Here is a 25,679-nt window from a genome sequence, read left to right as displayed (position 1 = left end):
CATTTTAGTCTTTTGTGCCTTCCTGCCCTGGTCAGCAGGGGTGGGGGTACAGGTGTGCTGGGCTGTGCTTGGCCCTCTGCCAGGGTCTGGTCCTTCCTGCAGGCACCTCAACACTGCCTGGAAGGGCCGCCATCTAGAACGAGCTTGGGCTTTTTCCCTGGCTAGGGATCATCCTTGAGCCCCAGCTCTGACTGTCCTCAGACTTCCACCGATGCTCTGCCCTGGAAGAAGTGGCTTCATCCAGGGCAATCTGCCCATAATCCTCAGCTGGGAAAGACTTAGGAACCCCCTCCTACTTTCCCTGCAAAGTCACCATAAGCAGCTGACTGTCAGCTCTGCAAGGGGCAAGCTGAGCCTACTTCGTTTCTCTGTATCTACCGGTGCCTATTATGTAATAGGTGCTCAGTAAACATGTTGACTGAACAGGTCAATGAATGAATGAGTAGCAACTTGACTCCTTGTTAATTTTCAGCAGGGAATGCATTGTGTGTCTATCATATTCCACAATGGAAAGACAGTCTAGAGCCAGGTTAAATAGACCTTGGAGTAGGCAGCCTGGATTTGAATCCCAGCTCTGCCACTTACCAGCTTAAGGCTTTGGGCAAATTACACAACCTCTCTGTGCCTTTTTTTTTTTTTTTTTAACCTGGAATGTCAGGGTTATAATAAAACATACCTTGTAGGGTTGCTATAGGGAATAATGAGTTAATACAGATAAAACGTGTGTAGGACAAGGGCCTGGCATGTAGGGAAGGCTCAGTAAATCTTGGTTGTTATCACCAGTAGTAGAATGACTATGTCAACAATAATGTTAGTGCCCTACACCATGCTAGGGACGGCGGAAACTAAAGGGTTCCACCATCTCCATTTCTGCTTTCTAAGGGTATGCAGTAGTTAGGAAACAAAACCTACAGGAGCGAGCAAGTAAGAGTGACAGAGAGCTGCCATCAGTAGTGTGAGTTTGGGATAGAAGGTTCCCAGGGGGATGGACCGGTTGAGGAAAGGTCCTATGGAGAAGTGCAGTGTGGAGGAGGGGCTAGGAGGGGCCTAGGATAAAGGAGGGGGCACGCAGGGCCACCAGGTTATGGGTTGTGCGGAGGTGACCACCAGGGTGCAGAAGGCCATGCAGAGAGGTGCCTTGCCAGTCCAGATGGGGCACTGTACATAACAAAAGGTGACTTCTTACCTCTCAGGGTCCCGGCCTTTCCAGTTCTATTGTAGCTCCTGGAAGCCATCTTGGTGGGAACAGTGTCCTTCCAACGCCATTTGCTGAGGCTGTGCAGGAAGGCAAGAGTGATGGGGAGCTCCCAGAGTGATGGAGAGCTCTTTGGGCCCAGAGAGAGGACTAGGAATCTCTGATGTTCCCATCTTTGGGCTGATTCTTTGGGAAATGAAATTAACCCTCTACCTTTGATCACCAACCTGAAGACCTGTAGATCCTTTAGAAAAACTAGACATCAATTCATGCTTGACTCACCCAAATGGGACACCATGAGCTGGTGTGAGCTAGGGTTTTGTAAGAAGTGATCAGAGGATGGAGGCAGGGTTCTTGGGGAGCATGGCCTGAGGACAGAACCTCCCGTTCTAGCTGCAGGTGTGTGCTCACATCCCATCATTCCTAAATGCAGACTTGCAATTTCCAGAAATCACCTAGTACCTCTGCCTCCGCACAGTCCCTCCTACCTCCACTCCCATCCACAGCCCTGCCTGGCCACCTCCTATTCATCCTGCATGACCCAGATGTTGCCTCTTCTGGAAAGTCTTCAGGTCCACTCTGGTCAGGTGAGTGCTCTCCTTCAGGCTTCTGTAGCACCCTGTCCCTCCCATCAGCAGTTTCATGCCACTGAATCACAACCATCTGCAATTTGTTCTTTTCCTAGTGAGCTCCCTGAGGTCAGGTACTGGGTCCCTTTCATCTTTGCATTCCTGTTTCTTGGCATCATGCCTGGCAGAGAGTCAGCATCAATAAATGTTTTTGAGGAATGAGCAGAGGAGCTGGGCCAGTACTGTGCATAGAGAGGGAATGAGAGCAGGAGCACAGGCCAACATTAGGAGCAGCCGAGCTACTCCCAGACGCCTCCCGCCCGCTCCTCCCAGCAGGCTCACTGTGGCTGGTAAGCAGGCCCAAGGTTCTGCCTCATCGCTAATGTGTCTCAGATAAGTCAGGAGCAATGCCTCCTCTCTCCCTGCCCATCCCTCCTCTTCTTCGTGGCAGGAGGGGCTGCTTCCCAAACATCCTTGAAGGCATGCTGAGAGGCGGGGCAGGAGGGAGATGAGGGGGAATCTCATGAGCAATAAGGCCAGTTGGAGGACACTGGGTACAGACAGGAGCCACAGTATTTGGGGCACCAAATGTATAGATAGTAACAAGGACAGTCATGTTCCTAAGGAGAAAGACTGGCTAACAGATGGCCCTGGGACCTAAGGACTGACTTGTTACAGTGGAGGGGACCTGGATTGACGACTTCTCAAGTTTGTCCTCTTTCCACAACTCCTTGGGTGTCTGAAGCTTAGAGTGAAGCAGTTCCTGCCTTGCCTAATCTGACACTAGGGCATGGGCCAAAGCAGAGTGCCCATTTTCTGGATGGAAAGATTGAGACACTGAGGAGCCAAATATCTCATTCTAACACATAGGCCTCTATTGCCACTGACAGATGATTCCCCTCCAGGAGTCACGCTATAAAGAATGACTGGCAGATGTCTCTGAACCCCTTCCTCCACAGACGAAGAGTGGTTAGTTAAGAATGACACCATTGAGGCTGGGCGCAGTGGCTCATGCCTGTAATCCCAGCACTTTGGGAGGCCGAGGAGGGCAGATCACCTGAGGTTGGGAGTTCGAGACCAGCCTGACCAACATGGAGAAACCCCATCTCTACTAAAAATACAAAATTAGCCAGGAGTGGTGGTGCATGCCTGTAATCCCAGCTATTTGGGAGGCTGAGGCAGGAGAATCGCTTGAACCCAGGAGGCGGAAATTGCAGTGAGTGGAGATTGCGCCATTGCACTCCAGCATGAGCAACAAGAGCGAAACTCCATCTCAAAAAAAAAAAAAAAGAATGACATTATCAACTGTCATCTGATGAGCCAATGACACAGGCTGGTGCATGGGATGCACTAGTGTCACAACCTTTTCCTCCCCAATCCTCCTAACAATCACCCTGTTCTAACCTTCAGGGCCATCTTGGCCCCGTCCCCAGCATTCCTCCACTTGTTCTGTGAAGCGCCTCTGATATCCTTCCCCTCTTGCAATCCCACAACCACTATTCCCACCCAGACCCTGGTTACATCTCACTGAGATACAGCACATGCCTCTTGCCAGGTCCCTCAGCCTCCAGTTCCTCCCACTTTTGGTCTATCCTCCAAGGCTGTGCTTTCTGAAATCTACCTCTGATCATGCTGCTCCCTTGCTCAAAACCTTCGGTGGTTTCCTATTGCCTGTCAAATGCCGTTCAGGTCCCTTAGGTTGGCATTCAGAACCCTGGCTGCTTGGGTCCCTACTCTCAGCCTTAACCTCCTCTGCCTCTTCATGATATCCCCAATACCCCAAGGCCCCAGGCCTGTTCTCCGTCCCTGGAAATCCCTCTGTGTCCCTCTTGCCTGCTGAAATCTCGTCCATCTTTCCAGGCCCTGTATCATGGAAAGGCCCCAGACCTCACAGCAGAATGTGCTCTCTCCCTCCTCTGAGCACTCCCAGAAACCTCTCCCAGGATGGGAACTCCTCAAAGAGAGAGTGATCTCATCTCTTTTCTAGCCCCACAGTGTGCAAAGCGCAGTCCTGGGCCCATCACAGGAATAAGAGGTGCGGAGTAAGCAAATGAATGCTAAATCTGCATCATTCAGGCAATATTCATTGAGTACCTCCTGTGTGCCTAGCCCCTGCTAGGCGTCAAGGATATGACAGTGACTGAGGCAAGTGTGGTGCCTACCCTGTGGAGCATAGACAGCCCATGCTCTAGAATGTGCTGAGGATTCACCACAGCTCCATTCACCCAGCTCCTGTGGCACCGCTGGTCACCTGTTGGCATGTGTTCAGGGAATGTACACCATCATGACACTGGGCTAGGCTGAGGATTCTGCGATAGCTCCTTGCAGTTGTATCCTCCCTCAGTCCAGGCCTGTGTGTCTTAGGATGAATCAGAGGCCTTGCCCATTCACCTGCTCAGGGCCCACTCCCTGCAGGGCTCAACACGCTCCCAACTGTTGCCAGGGCTGGAAAGTCTAAGACGTCCAGATGTTGCAGGGGCTGAGAGGGGGGGCCTGGCTGATCCCTAGGAGCAGTTGGCTCTGTCTGTGGGGGAGGAGCAGAGGGACTCTGCACTCTTTTCCTTGCCTGTCTTATGATATGGGGAGGGGAGGGAGAAGAGGAGAAACTGAAAGGAGAAGGAGGGAAAAGGAAGTTCCTAGGTAAGATATTCCATCCCTGGTCCCTGTGGGTCCACAGACCCTAGCACTGAGACCTGTTACCAACCAGAGGTGATACATATTTACCACCACATAACCCAGCCCTGACAAATCACAGCGGACTCTGGCTGAGGGCTGCAGCAGGGCTGGGGGGCCCATGCATGTGCCAGGCATTACCACTTCAGTTGCTGGATTGTGGGGTGTGTCAAGGGTCCCCAGGGAGGAGCAGGGGCAGAAGGGGTAGGTTACTCAGAGAACCTGAGCCAGGGTTATTTACTAACTAAGAAAGAAGTATTTTCAATACTTATTTTAAATATTTGAACAGCTAGTATGACTGCATCAGTGCAGTCCAGCCTTGCTACCAATAGTGCCCACACAATCATATCAAATCCAATTTAAAACCATGTATTTTATTGATGTTCTTCATGGACAATACAGGGGCCATGTGTACAAATGCTATTCAAGTCTCACATCTGGCAACCTCCCCACCATCACTCCATTGACCAGTCTGCAAGCAGCCAACACCCTGGAGGTCGCCCTGTTGCCCTTCCTCAGGATGTCAGGCCTCACCGTGCTGAGACTTCATGAGGCTGGAAACGGCAGGGCTGGCTTCCAGGCTTGAGCTTTGGGGTCAGGAAAGAGTCAAGGCCTAAATTGCCCAGACCTTTCCCTCCTCCCTCTCCCTCCCGTCGCTTAAGTATGGCCAGAATTGGGAGTGAAGATGCCCCCAGTGACTTCTCCATTGAGGCAGCCTAGGCTTCACCTCTTCAGCATCTCTATCACATCCTTTCGTTCCAAATGACCTGTCCACCAACCACCAAGATGGCAGAGTGGTCATTTTTCAGGGGGTGTGAATCAGTGCTCATGAGGCAGTGGCAAGGTGCCCCTGATGGCATGAATCTTGTCATCCTGTTCACCACTGCATTGCCAGTGCCTGGAAGAGGCTGGAAATGTAGTTGGCAGTCAATAAATATATGTAGGATGGATGAATGGATGAATGAATATGGGAGGGAGAAGTATGAGCAGGTCTAGCCTATGCTACATTGGCTCTCAAGGGGACATGAAGGCAGAACCACGGTCAAGTCCTTCCAAGCTCTGCTCAAGAACCAAGGGTGTTGTGCCACTCTCAGTGGGGTTGCTGAGGTCAGCGGTTGGACATCACAGGGTGTGGATGCAGCACTGCTGCCCACATGGATGTCATATTGGCTTTGGGACCCAGTTGGGAGGAGGCGCTTGTGTTGTCCCCACTTCCTCATATGCCCCAGGGGTCTGGTCCTCTGTTTCAGAACACATAGCAGTGCCTCCACCAGAGTCAGTCAGATGCGCAGGGATGGTCTGGGAATTGCACCCTTATATTCTGGTCATCTCCATTCCCCAGCCTTAACTCACCACTGCCCACCCCACCCCTCTTCCTCTGGCCACCAACACTGACACTGCTCCATCTCCCTTTTCTCAAATGCCAGTCCCCTCAACCACCCAGGTAGCCCTGTCTCTGCAGAGACTCTCTCCAATAGCTGTTGGGTTCTGATTTTCAGATGCCTTCCATGCCCACACTCCCCACCAGGAAAGCAAATATCTCACAGGCATCTCTGCAGATCTTGCCTCTGGGTCCAGCAATCGCAACCAGGACGCCAGAACCTTGGGGTTGGAAGGAATGTGTAAGCTCACCTAGAATGACCCTGTGTGGAAATCCCTTCCACAGCATGCCTGACAGACAACTGCCTAGACTCTGCTGGAATACCTTCAGTGATGGGGTACTCACTACCTTTACAGGCAGGCAGCCATTCAAACATTGAACAGTTTCAGCTGCTGGAATGCCCTTTGTACAGGGCATTAATGAACCCAATTGTTCCTCTCACTTCTCCCTTTCCCCTAGACATTATTCCTACATGTTTCTAACAACACATCTCACCACCACCCTTCTCTCTCTCTCTCTCTCTCTCTATCTATCTATCTATCTCTCTCTCTCTCACACACACACAACACACACACTCACACACACTCACACCCTTCCATATGGTTATAGAGTTGAATGCCCGCTTCATTTATCGAATGTAATTCTCCTTCCGTCTGACTTCTTCCTTGCCTTCCCAGCATCTGGCAAAGACCTGGGGGCTGGAGATCAAGTAGAAAGGTTGGAAGAGTTCCAGGGAGAGGAAGTATCCAGCCAGACCCTGGGCTGGGCTGTGCTGGCCAGGTGGGGAAAGGTGGACAGGGAGTAGCAGTTGTAAAAAGCAGGCCATTGATTGCTGTCTCCCAGAAAAAAGATCTTGAACCTGGGATGGTGGGGGCAGGCGCAGCAAGCCACTGAATTCTTTTTCCTACAGAGGGGGTGCGGACACACACCCACTCTTTCCCAACTCCCCTAGCAGTTGGCAGAGCTGACTTGGCTGCCTCTTACACGTGGTGATTTTAAATATTTGCCAGCCTCTAGGTCCCAGGGAGTCTCATACCAGCAGCAAGAATCCACTCCCCTCTCCCAACATGGGGGCAGAGAGGAAGGGCTCCAGCAGACAGCAGTGATGACTGAAACATGGTGGAGAAGGGATGAGCCAGGAAGAGGGGAAAGTAGGGGTCCCAAGGGGAAGGAAGGAAAGCAGATGCAGCCTAATGGCCAGCAGCCACGTGGCTGGCTCGTGCAGAGCCTAGCAATGCCTGGGTGGACATTTTTCCTCCTTGTCATGATCCACCAGCCCACACTGTTCTCCTGGGCGGAAGACAAGGGGAAGATGCTAAGACCTTACCAGCACAAATTGTAGTGGGTCATGGGTGGAGACAAGGCTGCCGTGGTTTTATGCTCAGGAGGAGTCAAGACAGAGAGAGAGGGAGATAAATTATGGGAATGTCTGCTACTTATCCTGCAGCTTGGAGCTCTCACTTCCGACATTGAACATGGGAACCAGCAGGCCCAGCAGCCACCTCTTTCCGAAGACCTCTTGTAAGTTCTTGCGCCAGGGACGGGCCCTCACTGCCACCCCCTTCCGCAGCTGGTGGCGGGTCTGCCCGCGGAGGATCAACAGCAGCTGGTGGCAGCAGAAGCCGGCGCAGGCCAGGCCGATGGCGAACCAGAGGTAGAGCATGAGGATGACGAACATTTCAGAACCCAGGACAGCTCCTGCAGGGCAGTGGGAGGGGAAACACCAGAGCCTCTTTACAGCCAGGCCACCTGCAGAACTGTGATCCAGGCAGGCTTTCCACTGGGAAGGGGGGAGATGAATGAGACTGGCACTACATTTTGTAGCAACCTCATTGCTGCAGCTGCAGTGAGGGAGAGGAAGGAAGAACTCGCTGCCCTACCTTTTGCTTGGTGCGGATGGCACCTGAGGCAAAAAGGGAAAACTGGAGACGTGGCTGAGAAGAGAGATTAGTTTGATGAGCTTGGCAAGGGGAGCCCTCAGCTCCTGGGGCAGCACCTGGCCACTGATAACGTTTCCGTAAAGTCAGGGATGACTCTGTCTGCTTTCCCCTTTTGGGCTGGAAGCAGGGTGAAGGGGTTTTGCTCAGGAGGAGAGAGGGGTGAGCTGAGGACCCTAAAGAGGGAGCGGGTACCTGGGCAGCTGTCTAGACAGCAGCACCTTCTCCCCACTGTTCTGGGAGCGCTGGCTGAGAGGACTCAGGAAACTGACAGTATGATGGAGAGCCGGGAAGAATAAGTCACGAGCTTAGTCTCAAGGGCAGCCCAGAGCGCCAACTTAGAGAATAATTCAGTCATCATTAATGTTAACAAGAGGACAGTGTGGCCACCATGGCATTCCACCAGAGCTAGTTCTGTCAGTCAAAGCTTGCTAGAAGAGTCCCCTAAAGTCATCAGCCCTGTATCATGGGACAGGATCTCCCCAGAATCCCTCTAAACCAAGCACTTCCTATTACTAGTTTTAAATAACCACTGAGTAAGAGCTTTCACACTCTTCCTGAGAGTTCGGGTGTCTGGTCCATGCAAGGTTTGAGTCTCCCAGTTGTGTGGACTTGCACAAGTGTCTTAACCTCTCAGTTGCAGCTTGCTCATCTGTACCATGGGTATAACAATAATAACAATAACGATTTCATATGGCTGCAGGATTCAAGAAAATGATGTTCAGGGTGGTCAGCATCCTGGTTCACACTCAGTACGGTGCTCCCAGCAGAGGGTCATTTTACAGAGTGGGAGACCACAACCAAAATGAGTTCAAGTTTAACTCCTGAAACTATCAAGCTTTCTCCTTCTTTCCATGGCTTAGAGTCCTGGCTGGGCTGCACTTTGGCAGCTGTGGCAAAGGACACTTACCTTGACCTACCCAGCAGCCAGGGCACTGGACCTGGAGTTAATTCAAAAGCCCTCCTTGGCCCTTGGCTCCCTATAGGGCAACTCTGTCACCTCCTCTGGTGGGGTGGGGGCACCTGCTCTAAGGACCCCACCTTACAATCTATTCTGTCCCTGAAAATCTCAACCATATTTTGCCCTTTCCCTAACCTTCTCTTGCCCCAGACCAACTCTTCCCAAGCCTCTCCAGCCTCCAATTTCCAGAGGTCTGGGAACTGGGCTTTCAACACTTTGTCCATTCTGAACAGTAGTGGACTCAGCAGCCAGGGAGGATGTGCATCTGATTCAGATTCTCTCATTAGCAGCTTCCTCTTGTCCTCATTCCTAGGAGCTTGGGTATCCATTTTTTTGTTGTTTGTTTGTTTGTTTTACAAAGTTGGAGACAGATAGGCCCAGCTGCCATCTAGAGCAGCCCCTCCACCAGCACAGGGGCAGCAGTGGGATGGGCTCACATTGGGCTGTCCATCCCCTGACCCACTTCTTCCTTGTCAGCACATGTTAGCTTGGGCAGCCATGTGCACGATGGAGGAACCCTGGTCCATGGTGCCCTTTGGTGTGAGGAATGCTAACAGGCAAAGATGGCCCTGGAGCTGGGATGTAAGAACATCAGAGCTGTCAAGCTTAGGGCTGTCTTGCAATGAATGCTGCCCCAGGAACAAGCCTGGGAAGATGGAAGCTGTTTCCCACAGGGTTTTTTCCTGGCACTAAATCAAGGCATGAGAAAAAGACCTTGCAGCCGTTTCTTGGCCCCATGCAGCAGCTACAAAAGGCTATTCTGGGGACCTGCTTTCTCTAAAAGTGTTTGAATTTGCCTGACCTGGCTGCTTCAGCTCCTCTTGACTATTTAATAATAGTTCTGCTTCTTTTCAAAAATCACAGAATTTTCCTAATGGGCTTAAAAGGACACATCCGCCAATCTCCCTTGCCCCTTCCTCCCAACAAGCATCTATAACACCTTTGACAGATCATTACCCAGCATATTTTTTAGTACATCCAAGGACAGTAGCTCCCTCCCTCTCAAAGTGGCTTATTCAAGAAACAGCTTCAGAGAGGCAGTGTTGTGTAGTGGAAAGGCTATGAACTTTGAAGGGTAGCAGTCCCAACTCTAAATCTTGAGTTGAAATCATATCAGCTGTGTGACATTGGTGCAACTTAACCTTGCTGAGTCTTTGATTTCTGAGCCTTAAAAATGGATATGATAATACGGACTTGTCATGAGGAATACGTGAAACAAGACATGCATAGCGGGTGGCATATAATAGGTGCTCAATGAACATGAGTCCCCTTTCCCTCCTACTGGACTTTCTGGTAGCACCCACCATGCTGGTGTACTTACCCATATGCCAAGATACAGGTCAAATGGTGGCATCTCCATTTCCCAGATAAGAATAAGGTTAAGAGAGGTGACACAACAACCCATACTGGTCCCACAACACCAAAAGAAAGGACAGCTTCTGAAAGCTAACTAGCTAGCCACCTCCCATGTTGGATCAGCTAAGGACCTCACCTTCACACTAGAAGACCCCTCCCTCTTTTATCTCTCAAGGCCCAAACTCACAGCCATCCATGCTCTGGTGATAGATCTGACTCAGATCTGTACCAGAGTTGGGGACAACTCAATTTCTTTCTTTCTTTTTTTTCTTGAGACAGGGTCTTGCTCTGTAGCCCAGGCTGGACAGAGTGCAGTGGCACGATGATAGCTCACTGCAGCCTCAAACTCCTGGGCTCAAGCGATCCTCTCGCCTCAGCCTCCCGAGTAACTGGAACAGCAGGCACATGCCAGTAGGCCCATCTACTGTATTTGTTTATTTGTTTATTTTTGTAGCAATGGAGTGTCACCATCTTGCCCAGGCTGATCTGAAACTGAATTTGTATTAAGCAACCCATGCTTCTTACTCCTTCCTGTCCGCCTATCCTCCTGAGCAGATGAGAGAGGGTGCTCTCAACTGTTCGGATTGAGGGTTGGGGAAGAAGCGGAATGGGAAAGAGAAAGCTGAACAGGTGGGGTGTATGTCATGGGAGGGAGAGAGGGAGGGTTGTCTAGACGAAAGATGAAAGGTCGCCAAGGATGACATGGGAGAGTAGGAGGTAAGAAGTCTTGGTCGCCTTTTCCCAGTGGGTATGCTGAGGAAGCAAAAGACACTGGAACTCATCCTTATGCTGGCACAGAAGTCCGGGCCCCAAGGTGGGCACTCACTCACTGTTCTCCCATAAGATCAAACCTAGCACATATGGACAGGCCTCAGATTTATCTCAGATCAAACCATTTCAAGGTCCTCCTTCTGGAGCCATCCATTTTTACGGTTGGCAAAATACTTGGAAAAGAAAGTAGAAGCAGGCTTGTTGGCTCTCCTCATCCCTCCACCTGTCTGTGCTCACACTCCACCCCCTAGCCCACCCACCCACCTTCCCCCGTCCTGGTTATTTTGGTCCCAGCAGCCTCCTGTGCCAATGCTGGGATCCAGAAGGCCTGAAAGCTGTGAGTTCTGGACCCAGCTCAGCCACCAGCCCTGAAGGCAGCCCCCATAGCTAGGTCTCCCCCTGTACCTCTGTGTTCCCACTGCCAAATGGCAAGATAGTTCTACGCCTGGGAAGAACTGGGCTGTAGCCACCACAAACACTGAAATGATGGCTTCCCCCAGAGTAGAGCAGAATTTTTATGAATGTTCAGCCCAGGTACCTCAAAACAATTTTGGGCTTTCAGTGGAAGTAGCTGCCCCCTATCTTTCTTTGCTCCTAGAAGGCCAACAGGTGAGGAAGCATGCTCTATTCCCTGAGCTACTGCGGAAGAGCATCAGACTGTGGATTAAGGACTTTAGAGGCAGACCGGAGACTGCTACTCAGTAGTAGGAAGACATTGGGCATGCCACTTAATCCCATCTGAGTCTCAGTTTCATCATCTGAGAAATGGAGATAACATTGCCATCCATGGACGCACAAGCACATGTACACTACCTATTGTGGAAGCTAAGCCATTCAGAGTCAAAGGCCAGGATAGGGAGGAAGTGGAAGAAACACAGTAAGAGCCAGTATCAAGGCCAAATAAAGTAAGAACTGCCACCAGGAGCCAAGTCCTTCTAGGGCCAGGTATCAGGAAGTGGTCCTTGGTGGATACTAAAGTACAGTCCTTGTCCAGACGTGGCAGCTCATGCCTGTAATCCCAGCGCTTTGAGAGGTCAAGGCAGGCAGATCACTTGAGGTCAGGAGTTCAAGACCAGCCTGGCCAACATGATAAAACCCCGTCTCTACTGAAAATACAAAAATTAGCTGGGTGTGGTGGCACATGCCTGTAATCCTAGCTACTCAGGAGGCTGAGGCAAGAGAACTGCTTGAACTCGGGAGGTGGAGTTTGCAGTAAGCAGAGATAGCACCACCCTACTACAGCCTGGGTGATGGAGTGAGACCCTGTCTCAAAAAAAAAAAAAAAAAATCCCTGCTTCTCCCAAGTTCCCTCTGCTCTGAGCCATCAGCAGGCTGGAGAACAGGCTGGTGAGAGCAAATCTAACAGGCAGGAGGACAGGGCTTACCTCCGGCTGGGCTGGGCTGGCAACAAGTTCAATATTACTGCAATTGGTTAGTGAGACCTCTGGAGAGCAGAGTCCTTGGGTGACATGTGAGCAGGACTGGGGTCCAGGCAGAGGAAGGTCATAGCATGGAACCTCACAGGGCCACATGGACGAAGGGCCAGCACCCAGCCCTGCCTGGCAAGGTGTATTGTCTGGATGCCCCAACTTTATAGCACATGGACAGCATGATGGATGAGGATGATGGGGGCAAGGGGGGAGGTTGCCAATAAAATACAGCATGTTCATTTAATTTGCATTTCAGATAGCCAATAGCAAATTTTCTGTGTGTCTCATACAATATCTGAAACATAATTATACCAAAAAATTGTGAGTTGTTTATCTGAAATTTTAATTTAGCGGAATGGTCTGTATTTTTATTTGCTAAATCTGGCAACTTTTGGGGTTGGGGTTTGGGGTCCGGCAACCTTTGAGGTGAGAGGTCTTTGTGTAGAGCCCAACCTGCCTGCCAAGGCCCACTCACCGGAGAAGAACTGGCTGATGGAGGTGGGCAGGAGCGTGAGGAAGGCCAGGGGGTGGGCGAAGGAGATGGAAAGGACCGCGGAGATGTAGGCCACGCCGGCCACCATGGAGTAGAGGCAGGCCAGGGAGGTGTAGAGGCAGAACAGGACGAAGTTGCGCATGTTCCTGCTGCCGATGCAGTTGCCGGTGAAGAAACAGTGATGGTCGTGCCTCAGGGTGACTCTGGCGCACACTCGGCAGAAGTGGGTGCTAGGTGAGGGGCACGGAGCCATCGTGGCCGAGGCCCCCTGGCAGGCGCCCAGGTCGTCCGGGGAGTTCTGGATGACCAGGACGTAATTGCCCAGGGCATTGGCGGAGAGGAATAGGAAGAGCGCCCCGTGGAGCAAGGCCGGCGAGAAGAGCCGGGCGGCCGCGGGGTCCTCGCGCATGCTGGGCAGGAAGAGGAAGAGCTGCAGCACGAAGGTCACCAGGGAGATGCACAAGAAGTAGGCGGGGGCCACCACGTTGAGCAGCCGCAGGGCCAGCATCCTCGATTACATTCCTGCGGGGCCCGGGATGAGAAGAGGACTGGCTGACTGCGGCGTCCAGGGGGCGCCCTTGCGCGCTCATCCGCGCCGCGCGTCTGGGTCGCTGCACGCGACTCCACGCCCCCAACCCCTACCCCGCGGATTTCCCCTCCCCAGTCCCCCAGCCTCGGACCAGGCAGGCCAGAGACCCCGAGCCCGCAGCGGCCTCGGGTCCAGGCCCTACCTGGGGATGACTACTGTCTGGGGTTTTGAGCGAGCTCGGCGCCTTGGCGAGGCAGAGTCAGGCACAGGAGGGCAGGACTCGTCTGCAGTCTACGGGAGTTGTGAGGGTCGGGGGCGCTGGGGGATAGGGCTCCTCCCCTCTGTGGCTGTGGAAACAAGCCCAGGTTTGGGATTTCTGGTTCAGACCTCCCTAGGAGGAGAAAGGGAAGGATTTGGGGTCCGGGACAGAGAAATCAGCAGCATTTGACCTGCTGGAAGTCCTGCTTCACACTCCCCTTTCTCCTCCGGCGCGCCCCCACCCACACACACATCTCGGGCAGCACTCAGGGACCTCACCGGTTACCCAAGGCTCTTTGGAGGTATGTGTGCGTGCGGGCCCACGATGTGTGTGTGTGTGTCCTTGTGCGTGACTCTGTACGTGTAATCTGCGTGCTTGAGTATCTGTATTTGTGTACGTATATATCTGCGTGTACAGACACGCAGCCTCTGCCACCTAGCTTTTAAAAAATCAATTAAAACAATCGATACATTCACACTCGCTCTCGGGCACCGGGTGGGGTTGGGGGCACAGCCAGAATGCCTGTATCCGCGGGTCCTGGCCAGCACATCTCTCCAACGCTGGCTGCCCAGACTATTTCTTTGCAAAGAGGGTTTTCATTTGAGGCGAATTTGAAATCCCCCCTTCGCGCCTGCCTCCCGCCCTCCTGGTGGGAGAAATCCAAACAACCCTCATGGCGCCGAAATCCTTTTCATGGGGACAAGCCCGCCCTGTGCGCACGAGTGGATGCTTGGCCAGCCTTTCCTGGGATCGACCCCTCTGCCTTGCTCAGCCCTCACCGCGTTCCCACCCCACCCCACTCCTCACAGCTGGGGTTCCTGGCCAGTCTTGGAAGCCACCGAGAAATAGGATTCCGTGCGCCCGAGAGAACTTTTCCAGGGGCTAAGGAATCTGCCAGCCGGAGGCGCGAGAAAAGTTCTGGGAAGGCGGTTGCGCCTAGGACGGGTGGATGCCAAGGGGCCTCCGTCCAGGCTGTCCCGTCAGGACCGGGCGACTGGTCACCTTGGAATCCCTTTTGCAGGTGCCAACGCCCCCCGGGAACCCGCACCCCCTGAAGAGGGCGGGCCTCTCCCTGCATCTGGGGCGCAGAGCAGGGCACGCCTGAGGGTGGTCTCCGGGGGCTGGGCACCGCCTCCAGTCATGCGCCGCCAGGGATTGCGGCGGCGCTGCCCACCCCAGAGAGCCCTCGGCCTGGGGCTCCAGTGAAGCAAGTGTCTTCCCCGCGCCGGTCGCCAGGGGGGCGCGGGAGCAGCCAGATGCGCCGCAGCGCTGGGAAGGCGAAGGACAGGGGCGAGGGGAGTGAGGGGCGCTCGGTCGGCAGCCTCAGCTCGGGCCTTCGCGGGAGAAGGGACAGCGGGGGCCTCCCGTGGGGCCCCGGGGCTCAGGGAACTGTCCGTTCAGCACTGGCGCCTGCCTCGCCCGCGGCAGAGGGCGGCACAGCCGGAGCCCTGGAAACACCGGCAGCGAGGGCAGCCACCGGCTTCTCGGCCACTGCCTCCCGGACACACGGGAAGCCGACCCCCGCGCCTCAGCCGCCGCACTGCCGCCGCCGCAGAGGGGCGAGGAAATGAACTCACCAAGCTCTGGCCGCCGACAAGAGGAGCCCCAGACGCTGGCTCTCGCCCTGCCCGAGGCTGCAAAGTTGTGGGCTCGGCCCGGCTGGCTCGCAGCCTGCGCTTCGCGTCGGGAACTGGGCAGGTAGCGGGGATGTGGGGAGGAGGGAACCCGCAGCTGCTGGCTTCCCACTTGGGCGCCAGCGAGTAGGGGCCAGGAAGCGGCGGGGATGGCAGCTGGGCACCCCCCAGCCCCGCCACTCCTCCCTCCGCTCCTGGGGGCGGTGCTCTGGCCGCCAGTCTCAGCATCGTGGATTTGCCCCCCTCCCCTCTCGGTTCCCCTTGAGCTGACTGGGGCTCCCTGCCTGGTTTCAGCCGCCAGTTCCAGCTGGGAGATTGGGATTCAGCCCTGATGTGGATGCTCTAGACATCACCCTGCCATTCCCTCTCGGCTGTGTCCCACGACCTTCCCTGCTCTCCCCTCGGACTGAAGGGAACCCTGGGGGTTTGAGAGGTCAGCTTGCCAGGGCAACACCCATGAAGATCAGCGTCATCTCCTCTAAAGGGCTATGTACAGAGGGTTGGGAGTTGGGACTCTGGAGCCTGTCTACCTGGGTTTGAATATCCACCATTCACTACTGTGAGCTCCCAGATTCCAGTTTCTTCATCTGTAAATTCCAGTGTGATCTTAGATTCTAGTTTCCTTATCTGTAAAACAGAGATGTGAGGGTTAAATGACAATCTATGTAAAACCCTTAAACAGGGCTTGCCCAGGGCAAGCACTGCTTGATTAGATCATAATTAGAGACACTACTTATCTGGCCCCTACTAGGTAGCAGGAGATGTGCTAAGCCTTCAGCATAAGATGCTTCCTTAATCCTCTCAGCCTGATCTGTGAAGTTGGCTGAGCCCCATTCTGGGGATGAGGAGGCTGAGGCTCAGAGAAGCTAAGTCGCATGTCTAAGGTCATACAGCCATGAAGTGACAGAGCCTGGACTTGAACCTGTTTCTAGTATGAATGGTGCTACTCTCAGCCTCCGCACAACCCAGTATCGTCCTGGGACCCAGGGGCAGCTCTGATTTGGGAGAAAGAAAGACAATGGGAGTTTATCCAGACACAGAGCTTGAACTTGGAGCTTCTGCTTAGAGCCCCACCCCCACCTTCCTATTTCTATTTCCTTTCCCTTCCAGGGCTCCACTCTGCTAAGGTGAGTTCTATGAGGCACCAAGAGGGTAATGACACCAGTGTGTATCAAACAGTGGGGGTGTGGGGGAGCAGAGAGAGCCTTAGAAATATCAAACACTGCAGGAATATTGGTGCCATCACTATCCTCAATTTCCTGGGTGTCATAGCTCACCTACTTGCCCTGTTCCACTCCTCTGGATGATGGCATACTTAATCAATAAATAATTGTTTACTGCTTTCTCAACTGGCTGATTAAAACAAGAGCAATCTCTTGAAATGAGGGCCGTATGCTGATCAGCTCAGCCTCTATTTTTGAATCACCAGACACTGTTTTCTCTGTAATTTATCAGTGTACATCAAAATAAAAAAAAAGGGCCAAGAAACCTTTTCACATTCTGAAAGGATTTTACATATAAGCGAAAGAACAGTATGCCACATGGTGGCCGTGAGCAGCTGGTAGCCTTGTGAGTTCCAGTGGCCACAGGACAGACACGGGGAAGCACACATGGCCCTTTTCCCTTCAGAGTAGCTTTGGATCATAATCGCGGCGGTCTGGGCCCCTTTTCACAAGCTCTGTCTGCCTCTCACATGGGCTTGACAGGGAGGGAGACTGGAGTGCCTGGGTTTGGGTATACTGACTGAAGCTCTCCATTCCCCAAATACCTTGTGAGTCGGGTGATATTTCTAATTTTATTTTGCATATGGGTGTGAGGTGGGAAGGTGTGTGTCTGAATTTGTGTGTATGAGGAAAGGGAAAGAGAGAAAGAAGCTAAGCGAACGTGGGAAGATGTGAGTGGGGGAAGGGAGTATCAGCCAGGAAAGGAAAGGAGATCTGGCCGTGGAAACACACACGGACAAGGCCAGATAAGAATTATTGCTTATCCACAGAAGAGGACATTAAACCTTCAATCTAAAGCTAGTGGTTCCTCAGCCCTCCTTAAGGAATGGTGAAGGGAAGCACGCCAAATGCCATTTTGTTTTTCTAAAACATATGCTTATTCCTGACAAAATCAACAGGAAGGCAAAATCAATATGAAAACCTCACTTGGATTCTGGCCCCATGAGAGTCAAATAGACTAAGAATGAGCATTTTATTGCCATTTACTAGCTGTGTGACCATAAACAAGTCACTTAACCTCTCTGCTCTCAGTATTTTCATCCGTATAATGGGAATACAAATGCTGATGTTGCTGGTGATGATGATCAAATGGGTTCATGTAATTTAAGTGCCTTAGCGTCTCCCACGTCCTCTTTAGGGCCCTTCTTTTCATCCATAGGACTCTCTTCTCTTTCCAACTAAAATGAGAGCTCCTTGCCTATGTTGGAAACGTTTCGGGGTCTCTTCCATATTGCCTAATAGGATGATTTGCCCAGAGTTGACACTAAGTAAGTCTCTTGATTGATGAATTGCTACTGGTCTGTCTCTGAAAGGAAGAGCTATATTCTGAGGTCTTTGAAATGTCTGGTGAGGGCTGGGCACAGTGGCTCATACCTGTAATCCCAACACTTTGGGAGGCCGAGGTGGGCGGATCACCTGAGGTCAGGGGTTTGAGACCAGCCTGGCCAACATGGAAAACCCTGTCTCTATTAAAAATACAAAAATTAGCTGGGCATGATGGCAGGTGCCTGTAATCCGAGCTACTCAGGAGGGTGAGGCAGGAGAATCCCTTGAACCCAGGAGGCAGAGGTTGCTGTGAACTGAGACCACACCATTGCACTCCAGCCTGGGTGACAGAGCAAGACTCTGTCTCAAAAAAGAAAGAAGAAAAGAAAGAAAGAAAAGAAAGAAGAAAGAAAGAAAGAAAGAAAGAAAGAAAGAAAGAAAGAAAGAAAGAAAGAAAGAAAGAAAGGAAGGAAGGAAGGAAGGAAGAAAGGAAGGAAGAAAAAGAAAGGGAAAGGAAAGGAAGGGAAAGGAAGGAAGAAAGAAAGAAATGTCTGGTGAGGACACATTTGCCATTGATCTTGCAACCTACCACCACCCACCCTGATTCTAATCTCATCCTCCATAAACAGTGACAGAAATAATTTATAAACTACAGTCTCCATTGTTCTTGTCATAGATTCCTATAGTTAAGCTATGACTGTACCTGCAGGCAGTCCCATGGGGGCGGGGACACAGATAAGCATCCCCTTGCTGTCCAGCGCTTTCCTGGAGATACGCGCCCTCAATCTTGCTATTTGGTGGTGTTATTTGAATAAAATGAATTCTCTTTCAAGTGAAAATTATTCCACTTTGCCTCAGAATGTTGTTTTACAAGGAGAGAAATCCATGTAGCAGGCAGCTTCTGCCTTGAGTGAGGAGCCCCGCCTCCATGTCTGTCAGGCAGATAACGCCCCAAATGTTTTGGATAGAGATTATTCCAAGGTGCAAGGAGCTGCACCTAAGAAGTCTGGTGGGGGTTTTCTTTCATTTTTATGCTCTCATTTCAGATAGATCAAGGTGAAGATAGGCTGGGGTCAGGATACTCTTTAGTGCTGACAGCAGGTCATAGCCAGGGCTAGCCACAGAGTGCTTCCCAAGCCTCAGAAGGCTTGCTAAGATGCCATCCCTGCCTGCCCAGATTTGGAAAACATACAAGCATAATCTTCGTTTTAGCCAACTACATTTGTGAAAATTGGATTATCACAGAGTTTCTATTTGGAGGTGGTAATTTACTTTGCTAACTATGTCTTCACTTTACCAATGATAACATTACTTTGATGTAAGAAAGTGCTTTGCAGGCTACAAAGTACATCCACAAAATTAAAATTTCATCCCATGAATCTCCCTCAACAGCCTAAACTAGCTGGGATCAAAACTGTCAAACCCATTTCTCTTAGGAGGAAGCTGAGGTTCAGAGATTTGCTGCATGTTAATTTGCAAGACTTGTCTATGTTTGATTTGAAATATGATTTAATATGAAAAAAACCCTCATCAATATTTAACTTTTCTGGAACATGTCAGTTGCATAAAGGAAGCAGATATGTAACATATCTCCCCCAGAGTAACAGACCCAAAGGATCTCCCTTTACCTAAAACTGCTGTGCTCTGTACATTCTGCAGCCATCCACACTGTCTTCAACATTTGTTACCACACGACAGCAATATATTTGTCTGTTTGCTGTCCGTCTCTCCCCACTGAAATCTCAACTTCATGAGAGCAGGATTTGAACTGCTTTGTTCACTTTCACTGCTATATCCCCAGTGCCTATAACAGTGTCTGGCACATAGCAGGTGCTCAGTAAACATTGGTTCAGTAAATAAATGTAATATGCATAAACATGTAAGCCTGCAGCACATTAATCAAATGCCCTCAGGCACTCCACTGTTTGTGGTGTTAAGGAGGTGTTCATGATTAGGGGCAGGGATGCTCAGCCTCCAAGCTCACATGTCAAGGTAGAAACTACAGGTCTGGGTGACAAGTAACCCCAGTGGTCTCCCAGCGATTGGTGTATGAGGGTGGAAGTCTTGGCTTAGCTTGAGAAAGCCACTTTTGCAGTATCTAGGCTTTGGAAGAATGAACGAATGGGCTTTTTCACCAATTAGCCATGGGACCGCTTAGGCAGTCCCGGTAGGGATTCCCGCGCCTGTGGACAAGCAAGCACGCAGCCCTGCGGAAGTGGTGGCAGCATGATTAACTGGCCCTTTCATCTCAGAGCATGCAGGAGGCAGAGGAAGGAGAAAGAAGGGGTAGAGAGGAAGAGAAGAGGAGGGAGAGAGAGGGCAGATGGGAGAAGAGAGAAAAGGAGAGAGGAAGGAGGAGAAAAGGGGGGTCGTGAGAGGGTGCTCACTTATGTGTCTGACACACCAAGCTTATGTCTTCATGATGGAGGAGGCTCAGGAGGAGCAGGGCGAGATCAGCTGTCTCCATTGAGATCCCTGCAATGTCAGGTGTCCAGGATGGAAGGGAATGACGCAGAAGGTTGACATCTCAATTACAGGAGGAGCGGAGTGAGATCAAGGGAGTGAGGTCCCCGCAGTGCTCTTGGTTGTTTGCAGACCTCTTAGATATGTTGTTCCAGTCACACAGCAGCAGGCAGCATAAAACTCACATGCCTGACCCCTCCTTTCTCCCTCCCCTGGCCCCAGCAGAGATGGCCCAGGCCCCAGCAGAGAGGCAGTGTGGTGTGACCACTAAAATCACAAGTGTTTGGTGTCTGTTGACCTGAGCTTGTATCTCTGCGTTACCCTTCACTGGCTATGTGACCTTGAGCAAGTGCCTTAGCGTCTCTGAGTCTCAGATTCACTCTCCATTAAATAAGGACTTTGGCTAACTTGCAGTTTGTTGTGAGTTTTTTGTTTTCTGGGGTGTTTTGTTTTGTGATGGAGTTTCACTCTGTCACCCAGGCTGGAGTGCGATGGCACAGTCTCAGCTCACTGCAACCTCTGCCTCCCCGTTCAAGGGATTCTCCTGCCTCAGCCTCTCGAATAGCTGGGATTATAGGCACGTGCCATCATGCCCAGTTAATTTTTTTTTTTTTAAATAGAGATGGGGGTTTCACCATGCTGGCCAGGCTGGTCTGGAACTCCTGACCTCAGGTGATCCACCCACCTCGCCCTCCCAAAGTGCTGGGATTATAGACGTGAGCCACCATGCCCAGCCTGTCATGAGTTTTAAATGACAAAGATGCCAGTCAGCTTAATAGCACCTGCCTTTTCTACCTGATATAGCACCCCCAGCCACCACATAATCCTTCTGGCTGCACAGCACCTCCTGCTTTTATAATGATCTTGCTTGTATGTTTAGCTACTTGTCTGTTGCCTCTTTCCATTTGAAAGACTACAAACGTCCAAGGGCCAGGACTCACCTGCCAGCTGTGTTTCCATAGCCAGCATAGTGCCTGGCACCATGGGCACTCAATAAATATCTGAATGAATAAGTTATAAATAAATATAATTATAAATAAATTAATGATAAATTATATCTCAATGCCTGACCTTTAAAAAATAGGCTAGAGGGAGCAATGGATAAACAACATTTAGCAAAATAAGATAAATATTTACGGATCCAAGGCCGATAAGGAGCCAGGGCCTACACATTGGTTATTTTATCTTTATAAAAACTCTGCCTAGGGAAAGACTGACTCTACCTATTTTAAAGAGGGGAAAGTGGAGGCTGCGAGAAGTTAAGAGATTTTCCATGACTGCAAAGCCTGCTGACAGCAAAAACAAAATCCAGGTCACTTGATTCCAAAGCCCAAGCTTTACCCACCGTGGTCCTGGCCTCTCACACATCAGCCCTCACGCTGACATAGAAGTAACCCTCCTATTCTCCTATGTAGAGGTAGCATATTATGCTGATGTGGACCTCTTACATTCTGCAATTAGCCAGTCAGAGCCTTTTCCCAGTGAAACATGGTGTGAAAGAATGGGCTTTTTACTGGAGACAGGGAGTCGGGTGGGATGGGGGAGAAGAATCAGCAAAAACAGGTCTGCAGTAAGGAATAGAAGTTTCAGATGGGACCAGAGGAGGAAAAGGGACTCCAAGGAGAAAGTCCAGAGAGCATTCAGGGCACAGGTTCTGGGGTCAAAGGACCCTGGTTCAGGTTTCAGCTCCAAGTCACTTGTGCAACTTTGAGCAAGCCAGCTAACTTCTCTGTGTCTCTGTTTCCTGATGTATAAAAGAGGGTTAATTACAGCTTTCGCCCGATAGAGTTGTTACATAGGTTAAGCAAGACAACATCTATAGAGCACTTAGAATAGTGGCTGCCATAGTAAGCATTAAATAAGTGACAAGTTCTGTAATGAACTATGATTAGGTTCCATGGCATGTGATAGAAGCTACAAGACAAAACTGGTTTAAACTAAGATGAAAGTTTATTTCACTGTCACGTAAATGAAGTTTAATGGAGCCCATCTAGGGCTGATGCAGAGGCTCCAAGGTCATGTGAGACCTAGACTCTATCTTGCTCTGTCATCCTGAACATGCTGCCTCATGGTCCAGAACAACTGCTTCTATCCCAGCCATCATGCCCATATTCCAGCCATCTAAAAGGAAAAAAGGAGAAAGAACAGGCCCCTCATTTTTTTTTTTTTTTTCAGATGGAGTCTCGCTCTGTCACCCAGGCTGAAGTGCAGTGGCGTGATCTCGGCTCACTGCAATCTCTGCCTCCTAAGTTCAAGTGATTCTCCTCCCTCAGCCTCCCAAGTAGCTGGAATTACAGGCACATACCACCACACCCAGCTCATGCTTGTATTTTTAGTAGAGACATGGTTTCACCATGTTGGCCAGGCTGGTCTCGAACTTCTGGCCTCAAGTGATCTGCCTGCCTTGGCCTCTCAAAGTGCTGGGATTACAGGTGTGAGCCACTGTGCCTAGCACTTTTTTTTTTTTTTTTTTTTTTGAGACAGGATCTCACTCTGTCACCCGGGCTGGAGTACAATGGTGTTACCATAGCTCACTGACTGCAGCCTCAACCTCCTGGGTTCAATCAATTCTCCAGCCTCAGCCTCCACAGTCGTTGGACTACAGATGTGCACCACCACACTCAGCTAATTTTTTTTTCTTTCAATTTCTTGTAGAGACAGGTGGAGGCAGGTGAGGGGTTTTCACTATATTGCTCAGGCTGGTCTCAAACTCCTGGCCTCAAGCAATCCTCCTCCCTCAGCCTCCCCAAATGCTGATATTCCAGGCACTGCATCCAACCACACCCCACTTTTTAAGGACATTTCCTGGAAGTCCCACAATGCATGCACTTACCTCTCTCATTGGCCAGAACTTGGTCACATGGCCACATCTAGCTACTGGTCAGTATGTAACCAGCTAAGGTTTGTCAGTTGTATTGAGAAGGAAGAAGAGGGAAATGGATTTGGGGGATGATCTGCAGCTTTTTCTTCTACTGTGAAAAAGTTTAGACACATGCAATTTATCCATTCCCTGGGCGTCAAGACTGAAGAAGGATTTTTCTGGGACTTCTAGCCTCTGAGATTCCAGCTTGTCATTGGTCAAATGGGGCTACTGCCCCCTGCCCTTTGCTGCCCTCCCACCTGATCTTTGCCTTCCTCTTGGCACTTCTGCTCACAGAGCAGGTACAGGAAAGGCAGGTGAAGCCTGCCAAAGCCTTGCCCCTCAGATGAACATGGACAGTGAGTGCTGGAGGTGGCTATGGTCCGTGTCCCAGGCCATCTGGCTGCTTCAATAAGCTCAAAATCTGGCCCCAGATGAAAGAGAAGGGGAGACAGAAAAGATGCACTTTCAATATTTTTTCCTCTTAAAATCCATATGAGTAATATGTTTTGTAAGAAAATACAAAAAAAATTTTTTTTCTTTTATTTTTTGAGACAGAGTTTCATTCTTGTTACCCAGGCTGGAGTGCAATGGCACGATCTCAGCTCACCCACAAAAAATTTTTTTAATTAAAAGCAAAGCAAAGTCTTTTCATCTTAAGCCCTCAGCTAATTATCATGAACATCTTGTATGTGTCTCACAATCTTTCATCTACTCAGGTTTGTTTCCCCTTATTTATAAATTCGGGCTCACATCTTCATTGTCTTTTATAACCAGGGTTTAAAATTCAGCATTTACAACGCAGTCCTTCCATGTGATAAATACATTTCCGCAACATAATTTTTACTGGACAGCGAGTATGTCCCTCTTACAGAAGTGACCCAATTTAGTAGGGGTGCACCAAAATTTGGCTTTGATCTTAGTAACAAATACTCTAGAGCTTCATCTTCAGCTTTGGCCCCTGGAAAGCTGAATCGCCAAGTTCATACTTGAGCATCATTCCCAGGTTTCCTGGACTGGGGCATGACCCACAATCCTAGGACTGTGTTAATGGCCTTTGCAAGCGGTAAGCATAAGAACGAGTTATACTGGCGTATCATGTGGATGTTCTTCAATAAACGCTTTCAAATATGGACAGCCTTCTATATGTAATTTGTAATGAATATCTTCTTTTCTGTTCTATGTGTTGAAATTCTATCAATGTATAAATGTACATTTATTATTGCAGGGGTAAAATATTGTATCATTTAGGATTGTAAACATTGTCCCTTTAGGTAGGGAAGCAATTATTGAGAGCTTTTAAGTGTTTAGATTTAGAAGGAAACACGTAGCTAATGCAAATATTGAAAAATGTGTCAGCTAGATACTTTTAAAAGATACTTTTTAAAGACTTGAAAGGCTGGGGACGGTGGCTCACGCCTGTAATCCCAGCACTTTGGGAGGCCGAGGCAGCAGATCACAAGGTCAGGAGATCGAGACCATCCTGACCAACATGGTGAAAATCCATCTCTACTAAAAACACAAAAAATTAGTTGGGCATGGTAGCAGGTGCCTGTAGTCCCAGCCACTCAGGAGGCTGAGGAAGGAGAATTGCTTGAACCTGGGAGGCAGAGGTTGCAGTGAGCCGAGGCTGTGCCACTGCACTCCAGCCTGGGCAACAGAGCAAGACTACATCTCAAAAAATAAAAATAAAAAAAGACTTTAAAAAAATTTTAACTTTTTTTAGAGACAGGGTCTCACTCTGTCACCCCTAGGCTGGAGTTCAGTGACACTATCATAGCTCACTGAAGGCTACAACTCCTAGGATCAAGGAATCCTCCTGCCTCAGCCTCCCACGTAGCGGGGATTACAGTCTTGAGTCACTATACCTGGCTTAAAGATACTTTTTGAAGCAACAACAAAAAACATTAAAATAATAATATGAAGGGGAATAATAGAGATTAGATTATATCAGAGTTCTAATCTTTGTAGAATTATTTGGGATACTAACATTCATGACACAAAACAAAACCTTTTAAAACAGTATTCCATTTTTGGTTACTTTTTTAAGGCTGTGAGTGTTTTTTTGAGCCCTATTTGTAATTTTTTTATGTCTTATAAAGATAAAATGAAAACAGAATGTCAGCTTAAACAACCTCATAATTTCACAAGGAGGGAAACCTCTAAAATCTTATATATTAATAACAATATCTATGGTAAATTATATTTAACCCAATATGGAATACACAGACTATGAAAAAAAGAAAAAAATATTATTATTGTCATTTTTTGAGATAGAGTCTCACTCTGTCATCCAGGCTGCAGTATAGTGGCACAATCTCAGCTCACTGCAACCCCGCTTCCCAGGTTCAAGCAATTCTCCTGCCTCAGTCTCCCAAGTAACTGAGACTACAGGTGCCCACGACCACGCCCGGCTAATGTTTTATATCTTTAGTAGAGATGGGGTTTCGCCATGTTGGCCAGGCTGGTCTGGAACTCCTAACCTCAGGTGATCCATCTGCCTCAGCCTCCGAAAATACTGGGATTACACGTGTGAGTTACTGCGCCTGGCCAGGAAAATGTTATCAGAACAAATGAGGCATCACATTCCTCTGCTATTGTCGGTCAAAAGTAAGCACCAATTTATTAACACAAACATACATAATACAGAAGCAATATTGCTACTGCTAGCACTAAGAC

General features: G+C 50.0%; 1 protein-coding gene across 3 annotated transcripts in view; it reads right to left on the bottom strand.

Moving 5' to 3' along the window:
• Positions 1-4,790: 4,790 nt before the first annotated feature.
• ZDHHC22 (zinc finger DHHC-type palmitoyltransferase 22) overlaps positions 4,791-25,679 on the bottom strand; it is a 40,261-nt gene continuing 19,372 nt past the window's right edge. For 2 of the 3 annotated variants that reach the window (XM_017528566.1, XM_017528567.2), the window contains exons 2-4: positions 15,719-15,815; positions 12,749-13,288; positions 4,791-7,516 (exon numbers count right to left, since the gene is read on the bottom strand). In XM_017528566.1, the coding sequence (XP_017384055.1) occupies positions 7,251-7,516; positions 12,749-13,274 (792 nt within the window). In that variant the 5' untranslated portion in view covers positions 13,275-13,288; positions 15,719-15,815 and the 3' untranslated portion in view covers positions 4,791-7,250. Of the gene's footprint in view, positions 7,517-12,748; positions 13,289-15,131; positions 15,392-15,718; positions 15,816-25,679 lie in introns of those variants that run through there. The other variant, XM_017528565.2, reaches the window with a different exon arrangement.

This window comes from Cebus imitator, unplaced genomic scaffold (assembly GCF_001604975.1).
Source record: "Cebus imitator isolate Cc_AM_T3 unplaced genomic scaffold, Cebus_imitator-1.0 Scaffold54, whole genome shotgun sequence".
Lineage (NCBI taxonomy): Eukaryota > Metazoa > Chordata > Mammalia > Primates > Cebidae > Cebus > Cebus imitator.
The sequence above is the reverse complement of the archived record's forward strand: the minus strand, read 5'-3'. Positions and strand labels throughout refer to the sequence as shown.